This window comes from Solea solea, chromosome 3 (genome assembly GCF_958295425.1).
Source record: "Solea solea chromosome 3, fSolSol10.1, whole genome shotgun sequence".
NCBI lineage: Eukaryota > Metazoa > Chordata > Actinopteri > Pleuronectiformes > Soleidae > Solea > Solea solea.
Genome location: NC_081136.1, coordinates 2,181,763 through 2,197,543, shown reverse-complemented (window position 1 = coordinate 2,197,543; position 15,781 = coordinate 2,181,763). Strand labels below are relative to the sequence as shown.

Genomic DNA, 15,781 nt, shown 5'->3' with positions numbered 1-15,781 from the left:
TCTGTCCTCTCTGTGACGTTTGTGTCCCGACCTTTGACTCACGAGTTTGTCCAAAACCAACATGTACGATGTGTGTGTGTGTGTGTGTGTGTGTGACCTTGAACTAATGACACAGTGAGAGAGAAAGTGAGTTTTATTAAAGGGAAGATTCCAAGACTTTAATGTTTCTCTTTACAGAAAAGTCTGGTGAGTTTGAGATTAGACCACAAACCTTTATTTGATGAAGGACAAGTTTGTCTCTCGTGTGTCCTCGTACAGTCTCGTCTAGTCCGTCCCAGCGACGGCAGGAACAACCTTCACTTGACTCTGTCACAGTTTTATTTGTGACTTCATTGTTTCACACGCGACTCGACGCTCCGCGCTTCCTCCTCACTTCCTCCAGGGAAAGCAGTCGCTCAAACCTCGTATTTGATTTCATCTTTAACACGAGAAACAATGAAACGATTATTAATTATTTTTATCGTCAGTTAATCGGTTTGAAGTTTTTTTCATGATAAAAATGATTTTTCTGATAGTTTCAGCTTCTTAAATGTGAATATTTCGACTTAAAACAGCTAAAACATCCGAGTTGCGACCTCTGACCCTCGCAGCAGCTGCTGTAAAATCACTTTATTCAGATTAAAGTTCAGTCAACAACACAAATTAGTGTTAAAAAAAACAAAAAAAACAATTTTTTTTGTCAATCTAAGTGAAAACGTAAACGGGTTTGATTATGCACACGTAGAATAATCTGCGATGTTGGGATTATGTAGATTAAATCATTCTGGTTTGAGTAGAATCTCTGTTTCCAGTTGTTTTAAAAGTACAGACTGCTCCTTTAATCTGTCACACTTGAGCCTGACTTTGACTTTAACCAGGATGATTAATTCGGACTTCAGTTTGACTTCAGCGGTGACACGTCGCTGACCTTTGACACGAGCAGATGATAATCTGGGGGAAAGTTGTCAGCTTCACTGTTTTTATTAAAAAAACGTGTAAACAAACTCCGGCGTAGACGAAATAACAGAGACCGTGTTTTTATACGAGGGAATGAAATAATCTCACTTCCCAGAAATCCTTTTGTTTTTTGTTTTTTTTTACAGTAAATGGACTTATTTTCCTTTCATGTCACGTCTCTATTTTTACTGAGCTCGGACACGAGTCGCTCACTATTTACGTCAAATTAGCGTCACAGAGTGCAGCTGTGTTATTTTCAGCCTCAGGGAAATCTGTAACATGACAGACAGAAGGAGAGGGGGCCTCCTACTGGCTGTTCTAAGCAGCTGCAGGACCCTGAAAACGTACCTGGGAAGTCAGTGGGACCTAAACCTGAGCCTTGAGGAACACCACGACTCAATTTAAATGATTATTAATCAGTGATTATGATTCAAAATACATTTTAGAAAAAAATTAACTTAAATATTGAAATTTTTTTGCCAAACGTCCGATTCTTGCCGCCCCAAGATTAACGACTGCTTTTTTGTATTATTTGTATTTCCTGGACAGAGGGCGCCCCCTATTGGACGTGCTATTAACTAGGGTTACAAACTTTTTTCCTTAGTGGAAAGTTCTTCATTTTATCTCCGATAACTGAGCTTGTTAGAAAGTTTAAAAAAAATAAAGAAAGTTAAAAAGTGTGGGACCCAAGCTTGAGCCTTGAGGAACACCACGATTCAAATAAAACAGCTGTTGCTATGATAAGATTATAGATTATTATAATGTTTTTTGTTTTTTAAAAAAATAAAGGAAATGCTGAGCTCTGAATTTACCAAAATAAAATGTATTTACAGTTTACCTTCTTTGGGGTAAATCGGCTTGAAAATTCCCCCACAAACCTGAATAAACTTTAATTTTTAGCACAAAATGAGAGGAACACAAAGAACCACCTGGAGATGAGACTCAACCGTTTCACTCTTAAAACTGATTTTGTTAATTTAACGCCCGTTCTCAATTAATTTGTCACGTTCTTGTGGTTTTTCCTCGATTTTGAGACAAAAGTTTTGAGTTCAGTGAAGATGGACGTGAGGACAGAGGGACGAGAGGAGACAGACACGGGAATCTGCTACTGTCACATTCCTGAGGACTGTGTGTGTGTGTGTGTGTGAGAGAGAGAGTCACGCACACACCCGACGCTTGCGTGACCTCTGAACTCAGAGAAGTGAACACGCAGAGGGAAAATAAAGACGAGACGAGTCGATGACAGTCGTGAACGAGGGATGAATGAAGTGAGAGATGACAGGAGAGGACATGGAGGGAGAGTTGTGGTGAGATTGTGAATTCAGAAAACGAGACATGAATGCATGAAAATGAAAAAAAAAGAGCGAGGGATCACGAGTGAAAGAGTGCAGTCAGGTGAAAGTGATACGGACGTACAGGGTGGTCTCTCGCCCTCTCTCTCTCTCGCTCTCTGGGAGGCTGACACTTCTCTTCATCCGTTGACCGCTCTCAGAAGGGGGGATGAATGGGCGAGTGTGGAGGGGTGAAAAGAGCGAGATGATCGGAGAAGAAAGAGGGAGGAGAGAAGGATGAGAGGATGAGCAGCAGACGGACGTTTAAATGATCGCCTGCAGGGAGAGAGAGAGACACAGAGAGAGAGAGAGAGATCAGTGACTTTTTTTATGTTCACAAACTTTGTTTTTGATGAGTCAGCAAAAAAGAAACATGTTTAGTCACTGGTTTAAACTGGTTTAGAGTGACTGTGTTGAATCTCAGGTCACATGACATTAAAAATGAAGTCCGTCCTCACGTCTTCACTTCAGGACAATATTTTATTCAAATGTTATTTACTCTTTTTTGGGGGGTTTTAAATCAAAATTCTGACTTTATTCTAACTTAAATCTCAAAATTCCGACTTTATTCTGATTTTAATCTCAAAATTACAATTTATTCTGACTTTTATCTCAAAATTACAACTTTATACTGACTTTAATCTCAAAATTGGGACTTTATTCTGAATTTTCAAGTAAATCAATAATAAAATAATGGAAATAAGATTATATTATAACACGTTTTCTTTTACACTTATTTGTAATAAATGATAATTCAGTAGAAACCGTTGATTCCGTTGAATTGTAGCCGGAGAAAAGTTTTATTTTGGTCTGTGTCTATAATCTCTAATCTCATTTAATTTCACACTCTGATTCACTTTCTTCCTCTTAAACTGAGATTACACGGCGTCAGGGAGGCTGCACGCACGCACGCACGCACGCACACACACACACACACACACACACACACACACACTGTTGCTCGGCCTCTGGTTCAACTTCCTGTCCCGTCTGTGGTCGTCTCTTATCGTGGTCATTATTCTGCTCCCTGATTGGAAGAGGGGGGAGGGGGCGGGGCTGTACATCGCAAAACGTCCTAATGGTCAAGCAGCGGTCAGGAGTGTGTGTGTGTGTGTGTGTGTGTGTGTGTGTGTATCACATTTGATACAGTTACACACACACACACAGATAACACTGAACAATGATGTGACCCGGTCACCACATGGTCACTGTGTGTGTGTGTGTGTGTGTGTGTGTGTGTGTGAGAAACATGGCGACCTTAAACCACGTCTTATCTTTCTACCACTTCCTGTTTTGGGGACACAGATGAGGGCGGAGCCAATGAGAGTTGAGATGTCTGTCGTTAAATGATCGTTTATCTAGAACGTAGAATCTGAATAATTTAATAATTAATCCCTGTGTGTGTGTGTGTGTGTGTGTGTGTTCATAAGAAAAAATCCTTTAAAAATGAGTCGATGTTTAAAAAAGAAAAAGCTAATCTGCTCATTTGTGTCGATTTGTGCGAAAAATCCCTTTTTTTTAAACTGAAATCTGGATTAAAGGTAAATAAATCAGGAGAACATGTCTGCTGTTTGTCGTCAGATTAAGTGAACGTTTAAAAAAGAGGACACTGAGTGATGACCTTTGACCTCTGCCTGTCAAAGGTCAACAGCTGAGGCTTTTAGCTTCTCCACAGAAATCTGCACCTTTTTCTCACATCAACGTGGACTTTAATATGGATTATTATGGATTATCATGGATCACCTGCTGTAATCTGTAACTGATTTAAATATGATTGAATCTGTTTGAGTGGATTACAGAGAATATTTCCTAGGCTGAAAGAATAAATCAATTATTACTTTATCAACTTTAAAATTAATCAGCAGTTTTGTTTATTGATAAAAGTTGGGATTTTCTTTGGCTTTTTGAAAAAAACCTTTTGATAATTAACTAAAACTCTTCAGTTAAAATGTTTAAATTAAATGAAGAATTATGTCATTTTCAGAGAAAACTAGTGAACATTTTCTGAACCAATCGTAATTACAAAGTAAATAATGATTCCTTCTTTTATTATGATTTTTATAAATTAAGTTTGAGCTCTGTGTTATTTGAATAAACAGCAGAAATATTTGCATCTATTTATTATTTTGAAAGTAAAAGATGTTTTTCTGGAACTGAAAGTTAAAGTTGAATGAAGTTTAGTTTTCAGATAATTAAAATTCTCCCAAAGTCAAAGCAAAACTAATGTGTTCACTTTTTAAACGTCGTCTGACCTTTGTCCCAGAAAACTCTTGTTGTCATTGATAAGAAAACACTTTTCCTCTTTTCCGTGACCTTTGACCCGCGGTGAAAGATGGACAGATTAAAGCAAGGGGAAGTGAAGTAGAGGAGGAGGACGACAGACGAGTGACACGTGTCAAACGTCTTTAAACATTCTCCAGACACACACACAGACAAAAGAGCTTTGATTGACAGGTGTCAGCGTGGTCGGTGGTGACCTTTGACCTCAGAGGAGGAGGAGGAGGAGTCAAAGGAGACTTTTAAACTCCAGCAGTTTACAAGGAGACGATTCTTTTTTATTGATAGATTCTTTTTGTCAGTGATTGTGGATGAAAAGGTAGAATTCTGATGTTCACTGTCTGTGGTTGTTTTTCTGAGATTAAAGGTGTGGTTCAGTTTTTTATTTTAGGTTTGCTAAAGTAAAATTACGTCATAAAATCTACGTCAGATTAAGTCTACGATGTCTTTAAGAACGCGTTCACGTCTTTATCTCACTGTTAGACAGACTTTTCCAACCGGAAACTGAAGTTTGTAAAGCACTCACTCTCCCACACCAAAGCCCATAGAGAAAATCAGTGATTTTAACATCACAGCACACAGGAGCTGTTGATCCACGGCTGCCTCCGTCACTAAGTTCAAACGTCTTATTTTGTAAAATTCGGCATCAAAAATCCTTTGTTTGGATTTAAATCAGTGACACAAAGTGGCCACACGAGGCAGCAGTGGACCAGCAGCTCCTGTGTCCCCGCGAGCTGAAAAAAGTGAGATAAAGACGTGAACATCGTCTTTCTCTTTGGTGTTTTCTTTTCTTCCGGCTCCGCCTTGTTTTCAGTGTCATGGGTCAGGACATGTGAACCGGCCCTTTAAGACGCCCAGGAGCTGCACTGATCTCTTGGAAGTGGATGAGTGAGTGAGTGAGTGATGGACGGATGAGTGAGTGACGGTTGGTGCCAACGCGGCTGTGTTTTCTGATGAAAGTAAAAATCCACTTTCCCTGCTTTTAGCGACCTTTGACCTTTACCCTGCCAAAGATATAGAAAACATGGACGTTAAGAGGAGAGAAAAAAAAGTTTTTTGTTTTCTTTCATGAAGAGGAAACATAATGTGATCACAACCTGTGTGTGTGTGTGTGTGTGTAACGCAGCAACTCCCCGACGTTTCTAAACAAATAAACCTGGAAAAACCATTAACAAGTCTGTTAAACTGAGGAGGAGGAAAAAGTAAAGGTGATCGGTGGAATGGGTGAGATATTAGGATGAAGGAAGGACAGACAGACAGAGAGAGAGAGAGAGGGAAAAAAAGAGGATGATGAGCGGAGAGCGAGATGAACACAGTGATGAGATAAGAAAGACGGGACGGAGAGATGAAGACGATAAGAGGAGGAAGAAACGGAGAAAATGTGGGAGGAAGAGGAAAGAGGGTGATGAGGAAAAAGAGGTGGAGGAAGGAGGGAAGAGAGAGAGACCATTAGTGTAAATAAGAGTAAACGACAACAAGAAAATAACACTGAAGAATCAGAGGAAGTGTGTGTGTGTGTCTGTGTGTGTGTGTGTGTGTGTGTGTGCGCGCGCGCAGACAGGAGTGATAGTGCAGAGTGAGGTCATGGTGAGGTGAGAGAGGGAGAGCGAGACGAAGAGAGAAGTTCAGCGAGAGGTGAAGAGAGTGTGTGTGTGTGTGTGTGTTGAGGGTGAACCGGGGGTGAGGTGTGTGTGTGTGTGTGTGATGGAGGAACCTGCTCACTCACTCGCTCGTGTGTGGTTGAGATTTCTTTGGAAAGGCCTCTCTCTCTCTCTCTCACACACACACACTCTCTCTCTATCAGTGTGATCTTCCTTGTTGAACTTCCTCTGTCCTTGCTCCTTCATCTCCTTGTCTCCTAATTTACCTGCTGACCTCTCGTTCACCTGAATCTGTTTCACTTTGTCTGTGGATGAAATAACTCCTCGTCTCGGTCAGTGGCTAATGTCTTGCTTTCCTTCACTCTCCCGCACCAAAGCCCACAGAGAAAACCAGTGATTTCAGGAGCTGCTGGTCTGCTGCTGCCTCGTGTGGTCACTCTCTGTCACTGAGGTACTGCTTTGGTGTGGGAGAGTGAGTGGATTACAAATTTGACTTCTGCTCCACTTTTGGAGACTTTGACCAATCACAGAGCAGCTCAGAATGAGAGTGTGCGTCTACGACGTCTATGTCACATGTTCACGTCTTTATCTGTGAGATTAAGACAAACTCAAGTTTGTGAACCACTCACTCTCCCACACCAAAGCCCATAGAGAAAACATCACAGCACACACGAGTTGTTCCTCCACTGCTGCCTCCATCCTCCACCTTCTGAAATTCCTCGTTATGATTTAAATCACAAAGTGACCACACGAGGCAGCCGTAGACCAGCAGCTCCTAAAATCACTGGTTTTCTCTATGGGCTTTGGTGTGGGAGAGTGAGTGGTTTATAAACGTTATGACGTTTTTACTCGTGTCCCCCAGTTGTTTATTTGTCCCTCATTAAGAGACGCATTTGTCCTCATAACCTCAGACGGATGACAGTTACGTAACCTGTGTGTGTGTGTGTGTGTGTGTGTTTATATGGGAGGATTAGCAGGTCAAACCTCGGCCGTGCGAGGGTGAACTCGGGGACAAAGGAGGGAAAGTGAGCGAGTGATGAATACAGAAGTGAAGGCACCAGAGGGAGGAGGAGTTGGAAACAGTGCGAGAGGATGGAGGGAAGGAAGGAGGGAACAAGGAGGGAGGAGAGATCAGGAAGTCGAGGAACAAACTGTTTTGTGTCTTGGTCGTTTTCCAGAGACAGATTTAGAGGAAACGTTTGAGACCAAAGACTTTTGTACTGAGGACGTTTCCTGAAGATTCTCATAGGGAGACTTCAGGTAAAAGACACGCTAGTTTGAGATTAACAGTTTTAAAAACACTGTAAAGTGAGATTAACAGTTTTGACAACACTGTAAATTGAGATTAACAGTTTTGACAACACTTTAAAGTGAGATTAACAGTTTTAAAAACACTGTAAATTGAGATTAACAGTTTTGACAACAATTTAAAGTGAGATTAACAGTTTTGACAACACTGTAAATTGAGATTAACAGTTTTAGAAACACTGTAAAGTGAGATTAACAATTTTAATAATACAATAAAGTGAGATTAAAAGTTTTAAATCCACTTTAATGTATTTTAAAAAACACTGTTAGATTAAAATTCAATCACTTTACCAAACATAAATAAACATTTTCAGTCATGTGAGCATGACTCAGCAGTTTTTCTCTTTACACACTGACAATAATCAGACATTCATTCATTCTCTTTAACTCGTCCTCTGTCTCTCTCTCTCCATCACACCTTCATCTCCTGATCTGTTCATCTTCATCACATGTGGTTTTGTTCTTCATCCCTCTGTTCTCTGTCCCTCCTCCTCCTCATCCCTCACTCACATATGGTTTCTCTCTCTGGATCAGAGGGTGTGTGTGTGTGTGTGTGTGTGTTTGGTGTTACCCAGAGTTCACTGGGGCTTGTGTGTGTGTGGCACACACAGTTTGGTTTTGAGGACGTCCTCGGTCCTCCTTCAGTCTCTTTCGTCAGACGTTAGCTTAGCTTAGCATGGCGACGATAAAATGGCCGACCTTCACCTCTTCACTTTTGCTCGGGTGATTTTAACAAAATAAAATTCCAGTGGAACATATTTATGCTAAGCTAGGCTAACAGTCCCTGAACACACTGATGACACTTAGTGACGTTTTTGTCATTTTTTCTGCTGCAGTTTAAAGATGAATTCATGTGTTCATGTCAAATATGATGCCATAATCAATGAGTGAAACAGGAAACTGACTCGTTTGTTTGTTTGTTGACAGTTACTGGAGTTGTTTACTCAGTGGGACTGGTCCACATATTTGGCAGATTATGGGAAATCCTCGTGTAAATATCTGCGAGTGAATCCTCACACAACGCTGACTCTGCTCGACAAGTGAGTTCATTCTGTTCTTCATCCGTTCATCCACTCATCACTTCATCAGGTTCACTCTTCACTATCAGATAGAATTAGACATGGAAACGAATCAAAGAGTACTCATAAATGTTTGAGTTTCTACATTTAACAAGAGAACTAACAGTTTTTAAAGCATTTTAAAGTGAGATTAAGAGTTATACAAACACTTTACATTGAGATTAACAGTTTACAAACACTTTACATTGAGATTAACAGTTTTTAAAGCACTTTAAAGTGAGCTTAAATTTACAAACACTTTACATTGAGATTAACAGTTTTTAAAGCACTTTAAAGTGAGATTAAGAGTTTTACAAACACTTTACATTGAGATTAACAGTTTTTAAAGCACTTTAAAGTGAGATTAAGAGTTTTACAAACACTTTACATTGAGATTAACAGTTTTTAAAGCACTTTAAAGTGTGATTAAGAGTTTTACAAACACTTTACGTTGAGATTAACAGTTTTAAACTTGTTCACAAAAGACAACAAAATAACATTTTATACCAATTATTTATTTAACAAAGAAAAATCAACGTCTTTAATCATCATCAGCTGATCTTCCATTTTTATTTTTTTATTTTATTTTATTGTGACAGGATGTTTAAGCCGTGAGTATTTTGTGTGTGTGTGATGAACACATGCATGTACACGTGTGTGTTTACATGAATAATTGAGTCTATTCACATTAAACATGACAACACACACATACACAGCATGTTTGCTTTTAAAGGGACAGTTCAACTAAATGTGATGTGTCATGTTTCCTGCACTGCTGTGTGTGTGTGTGTCACTAACGTCTCTCGTCACCGCTCGCTCGCGTCTCACCGCCGTCCTCGTGTCTTTGTCTCCGTCCTCAGGATGAAGGAGACGAGCAGGAAGAACGTCGTCTTCGCTCAGTTCAGGAAGACGGACAGAGACAGACAGAGACTTATCGACGCCGTCATCAAGCAGCTGCGCGGCCTCATCGCTCAGCACCACGCCTGACCGCCGCGTCTCACCTGGCCTTCACCACCAGGTGGTGCCAGAACTCCTCCTGAGTCCTGCTGGTTGATCCAACTAACTCCTCCCACCAGGTGAATTCTTCTCAACAAAATCCCGAACAAACTGAGGCTAACGCTAAAGCTAACCGCATCAAGTTAAAGTGTGAGTAGCGTCGCATTTCAACTCGCGTTAATTTAATTTAAATAAAATGTCACCTCCGTCTTCCACGTCGCTCACGATGACTCTGCACTTTTTGAATGTACGACAGAAAGTTTTTTGGGTGGATTTATTTTCTATTTCATTTTTTAAGCACTGAACTCAGGATCACGTGTGAAAGAGATTAACGGAACGTCATTTACTGGTTTTCCCCAACGTCGCGATAATGAGGTATTTCATACTTGTCATGTTTTTAGTCTTAAAGTAAAAAAAAACTACATAAAATAGGCTTGTTTGTTGTTGTTGTTGTTAAATAGAGATGAATGTTTTACTAATGCCAAAATACAAAGCAGCATGTCTTCCAGGAACTTTAGTTAAAGCACAAAACGTCATTTCACGCTCACTTTAGATCATTTTTGGAACTAATTTGTGTCTTTTTCTGCTTTATTGTTTCTTTTTTTATTCTTGAACTTGGTGCAATAACAGCATTGGAAACTGCAGGAGTGTGGTGTGCGCTTTATAAAGGGAATCAGTCAGTGTTTGTTAAAGGGATTTAAAGTCTTCCACAGAGACAATTGTGTGTGTAATCAACATCCTTGATGATGATGTTATGATTCTTGTTTTTCATTTTTCTTTGGCTGTGTGTTATTGTTCAGGTGTTAGTAAAGGGAACGAGGGTCGCTGGTAAATGTGCCTTTGATGTATTTTCCTGCCAATGAAGCAGCAACAACTGGTGTGTAGAGAAAAAAATAATCAAGTTCTGTTGAGTTAAATGATGTTTGAGGAACACGTTCACGTCTTTAAATCACTGTCAGACTTTTCCAGGAGACTGAAGTTTGTACACCACTCACTCTCCCACACCAAACCTCATAGGGAAAATCTAGCAAACAGGAGTCGTTGATCCACTGCTGCCTCCATCACTACGTTCAAATTATTTTGTCAATTTGGCTTTTAAAATCCTACATTTAGATTTACCTCAATGACACAAAGTGACAACACAAGCTAAAATCATCGATTATCTCTGTGGGAGAGTGACTGGTTTTACAAAACTTAACGGTGAGCTAGACGTGAAACATGTTCTTGAGGTTGTAGACTTAGACTGATGTAGATTTTGTTAAGTGAGTGTTGCTGCAGATTTGTTTGATGTTTGTAAACACTGCTGTTGCATTAAACCACTGAATATGAAACTGAAATGTGTGTCCTGTCTTTTTTCCTTGCAAACCTATGTTCTTATTCTATCCATGCTGTCTGCTATGATTAATGAGGAGTGTGTTGGAGTGCACAGTGAGGCAGATCCAAAGCAAGGCAGCCTTCATTAAATAAAAGACTCATAGGTTTGTATGTCGTCAAAATTTTGACAAAAAAGTCAAAGGTTAGTATGTCGTCCAAAATGTGACAAAAAAGTCATAGGTTTGTATGTCGTCCAAATTTTGACAAAAACGTCATAGGTTTGTATGTCGTCCAAAATTTGACACAAAAGTCATAGGTTAGTATGTCGTCCAAAATTTGACACAAAAGTCATAGGTTAGTATGTCGTCAAAATTTTGACAAAAAAGTCATAGGTTAGTATGTCGTCCAAAATGTGACAAAAAAGTCATAGGTTAGTATGCTGTCCAAAATGTGACAAAAAAGTCATAGGTTAGTATGTCGTCCAAAATGTGACAAAAAAGTCATAGGTTAGTATGTCGTCAAAATTTTGACAAAAACGTCATAGGTTAGTTTGTCGTCCAAAATGTGACAAAAAAGTCAAAGGTTTGTATGTCGTCCAAATTTTGACAAAAACGTCATAGGTTAGTATGTCGTCCAAAATTTGACACAAAAGTCATAGGTTAGTATGTCGTCCAAAATGTGACAAAAACGTCATAGGTTAGTATGTCGTCCAAAATGTGACAAAAAAGTCATAGGTTAGTATGTCGTCCAAAATTTGACACAAAAGTCATAGGTTAGTATGTCGTCCAAAATGTGACACAAAAGTCATAGGTTAGTATGTCGTCCAAAATGTGACAAAAAAGTCATAGGTTAGTATGTCGTCCAAATTTTGACAAAAACGTCATAGGTTAGTATGTCGTCCAAAATGTGACAAAAAAGTCATAGGTTAGTATGTCGTCCAAAATGTGACACAAAAGTCATAGGTTAGTATGTCGTCCAAAATGTGACAAAAAAGTCATAGGTTAGTATGTCGTCCAAATTTTGACAAAAACGTCATAGGTTAGTATGTCGTCCAAAATTTGACACAAAAGTCATAGGTTAGTATGTCGTCCAAAATGTGACAAAAAAGTCATAGGTTAGTATGTCGTCCAAATTTTGACAAAAACGTCATAGGTTAGTATGTCGTCCAAAATGTGACAAAAACGTCATAGGTTAGTATGTCGTCCAAAATCTGACAAAAAGTCAAAGTTTTGTATGTCGTCCAAAATGTGACAAAAAAGTCATAGGTTTGTATGTCGTCCAAAATGTGACAAAAAAGTCATAGGTTAGTATGTCGTCCAAAATGTGACAAAAAAGTCATAGGTTAGTATGTCGTCCAAAATTTGACACAAAAGTCATAGGTTAGTATGTCGTCCAAAATGTGACAAAAAAGTCATAGGTTAGTATGTCGTCCAAAATGTGACAAAAAAGTCATAGGTTAGTATGTCGTCCAAAATGTGACACAAAAGTCATAGGTTAGTATGTCGTACAAAACGTGACACAAAAGTCATAGGTTAGTATGTCGTCCAAAATGTGACAAAAAAGTCATAGGTTAGTATGTCGTCAAAATTTTGACAAAAAGTCATAGGTTAGTATGTCGTCCAAATTTTTACAAAAAGTCATAGGTTAGTATGTCGCCCAAAATGTGACAAAAAGTCAAAGGTTTGTATGTCGTCAAAATTTTGACAAAAAAGTCATAGGTTAGTATGTCGTCCAAAATTTGACACAAAAGTCATAGGTTAGTATGTCGTCCAAAATGTGACAAAAAAGTCATAGGTTAGTATGTCGTCCAAAATGTGACAAAAAGTCATAGGTTTGTATGTCGTCCATAATGTGACAAAAAAGTCATAGGTTAGTATGTCGTCCAAATTTTGACAAAAAAGTCATAGGTTAGTATGTCGTCAAAATTTTGACAAAAAGTCATAGGTTAGTATGTCGTCCAAATTTTTACAAAAAGTCATAGGTTAGTATGTCGCCCAAAATGTGACAAAAAGTCAAAGGTTTGTATGTCGTCAAAATTTTGACAAAAAAGTCATAGGTTAGTATGTCGTCCAAAATTTGACACAAAAGTCATAGGTTAGTATGTCGTCCAAAATGTGACAAAAAAGTCATAGGTTAGTATGTCGTCCAAAATGTGACAAAAAGTCATAGGTTAGTATGTCGTCCAAAATGTGACACAAAAGTCATAGGTTAGTATGTCGTACAAAACGTGACACAAAAGTCATAGGTTAGTATGTCGTCCAAAATGTGACAAAAAAGTCATAGGTTAGTATGTCGTCCAAAATGTGACAAAAAAGTCATAGGTTAGTATGTCGTCCAAAATGTGACAAAAAGTCATAGGTTTGTATGTCTTCCATAATGTGACAAAAAAGTCATAGGTTAGTATGTCGTCCAAATTTTGACGAAAAAGTCATAGGTTAGTATGTCGTCCAAAATGTGACACAAAAGTCATAGGTTAGTATGTCGTCCAATATGTGACAAAAAAGTCATAGGTTAGTATGTCGTCCAAAATGTGACAAAAAGTCATAGGTTTGTATGTCGTCCATAATGTGACAAAAAAGTCAAAGGTTTGTATGTCGTCAAAATTTTGACAAAAAAGTCATAGGTTAGTATGTCGTCCGAAATGTGACGAAAAAGTCATAGGTTAGTATGTCGTCCAAATTTTTACAAAAAGTCATAGGTTAGTATGTCGTCCAAATTTTTACAAAAAGTCATAGGTTAGTATGTCGTCCAAAATGTGACAAAAAAGTCATAGGTTAGTATGTCGCCCAAAATGTGACAAAAAGTCAAAGGTTTGTATGTCGTCAAAATTTTGACAAAAAAGTCATAGGTTAGTATGTCGTCCAAAATTTGACACAAAAGTCATAGGTTAGTATGTCGTACAAAACGTGACACAAAAGTCATAGGTTAGTATGTCGTCCATAATGTGACAAAAAAGTCATAGGTTAGTATGTCGTCCAAATTTTGACAAAAAAGTCATAGGTTAGTATGTCGTCAAAATTTTGACAAAAAAGTCATAGGTTAGTATGTCGTCCAAATTTTGACAAAAAAGTCATAGGTTAGTATGTCGTCAAAATTTTGACAAAAAGTCATAGGTTAGTATGTCGTCCAAAATGTCACAAAAAAGTCATAGGTTAGTATGTCGTCCAAAATGTGACACAAAAGTCATAGGTTAGTATGTCGTACAAAACGTGACACAAAAGTCATAGGTTAGTATGTCGTCCAAAATGTGACAAAAAAGTCATAGGTTAGTATGTCGTCCAAAATGTGACAAAAAAGTCATAGGTTAGTATGTCGTCCAAAATGTGACAAAAAGTCATAGGTTTGTATGTCTTCCATAATGTGACAAAAAAGTCATAGGTTAGTATGTCGTCCAAATTTTGACGAAAAAGTCATAGGTTAGTATGTCGTCCAAAATGTGACAAAAAAGTCATAGGTTAGTATGTCGTCCAATATGTGACAAAAAAGTCATAGGTTAGTATGTCGTCCAAAATGTGACAAAAAGTCATAGGTTTGTATGTCGTCCATAATGTGACAAAAAAGTCAAAGGTTTGTATGTCGTCAAAATTTTGACAAAAAAGTCATAGGTTAGTATGTCGTCCGAAATGTGACGAAAAAGTCATAGGTTAGTATGTCGTCCAAATTTTTACAAAAAGTCATAGGTTAGTATGTCGTCCAAATTTTTACAAAAAGTCATAGGTTAGTATGTCGTCCAAAATGTGACAAAAAAGTCATAGGTTAGTATGTCGCCCAAAATGTGACAAAAAGTCAAAGGTTTGTATGTCGTCAAAATTTTGACAAAAAAGTCATAGGTTAGTATGTCGTCCAAAATTTGACACAAAAGTCATAGGTTAGTATGTCGTACAAAACGTGACACAAAAGTCATAGGTTAGTATGTCGTCCAAAATGTGACAAAAAAGTCATAGGTTAGTATGTCGTCCAAAATGTGACAAAAAGTCATAGGTTTGTATGTCGTCCATAATGTGACAAAAAAGTCATAGGTTAGTATGTCGTCCAAATTTTGACAAAAAAGTCATAGGTTAGTATGTCGTCAAAATTTTGACAAAAAAGTCATAGGTTAGTATGTCGTCCAAATTTTTACAAAAAAGTCATAGGTTAGTATGTCGTCAAAATTTTGACAAAAAAGTCATAGGTTAGTATGTCGTCCAAAATGTGACAAAAACGTCATAGGTTGGTATGTCGTCCAAAATGTGACAAAAAGTCGAAGTTTTGTATGTCGTCAAAATTTTGACAAAAAAGTCATAGGTTAGTATGTCGTCTAAAATGTGACAAAAAAGTCATAGGTTAGTATGTCGTACAAAACGTGACACAAAAGTCATAGGTTAGTATGTCGTCCAAAACGTGACAAAAAAGTCATAGGTTAGTATGTCGTCCAAAATGTGACAAAAAGTCATAGGTTTGTATGTCGTCCATAATGTGACAAAAAAGTCAAAGGTTTGTATGTCGTCAAAATTTTGACAAAAAAGTCATAGGTTAGTATGTCGTCCAAAATTTGACACAAAAGTCATAGGTTAGTATGTCGTACAAAACGTGACACAAAAGTCATAGGTTAGTATGTCGTCCAAAATGTGACAAAAAAGTCATAGGTTAGTATGTCGTCCACAATGTGACAAAAAAGTCATAGGTTAGTATGTCGTCCAAAATGTGACAAAAAGTCATAGGTTTGTATGTCGTCCATAATGTGACAAAAAAGTCATAGGTTAGTATGTCGTCCAAATTTTGACAAAAAAGTCATAGGTTAGTATGTCGTCAAAATTTTGACAAAAAAGTCATAGGTTAGTATGTCGTCCAAATTTTGACAAAAAAGTCATAGGTTAGTATGTCGTCAAAATTTTGACAAAAAAGTCATAGGTTAGTATGTCGTCCAAAATGTGACAAAAACGTCATAGGTTGGTATGTCGTCCAAAATGTGACAAAAAGT

At 38.1% G+C, this 15,781-nt stretch overlaps 1 protein-coding gene across 2 annotated transcripts in view; it reads left to right on the top strand.

The window, feature by feature from the left end:
* exoc6b (exocyst complex component 6B) overlaps positions 1–10,844 on the top strand; it is a 49,352-nt gene extending 38,508 nt beyond the window's left edge. For both annotated transcript variants that reach the window (XM_058625758.1, XM_058625759.1), the window contains 2 exons: positions 8,381–8,493; positions 9,372–10,844. In XM_058625758.1, the coding sequence (XP_058481741.1) occupies positions 8,381–8,493; positions 9,372–9,498 (240 nt within the window). In that variant the 3' untranslated portion in view covers positions 9,499–10,844. The remainder of the gene's footprint in view (positions 1–8,380; positions 8,494–9,371) is intronic.
* Positions 10,845–15,781: the final 4,937 nt, after the last annotated feature.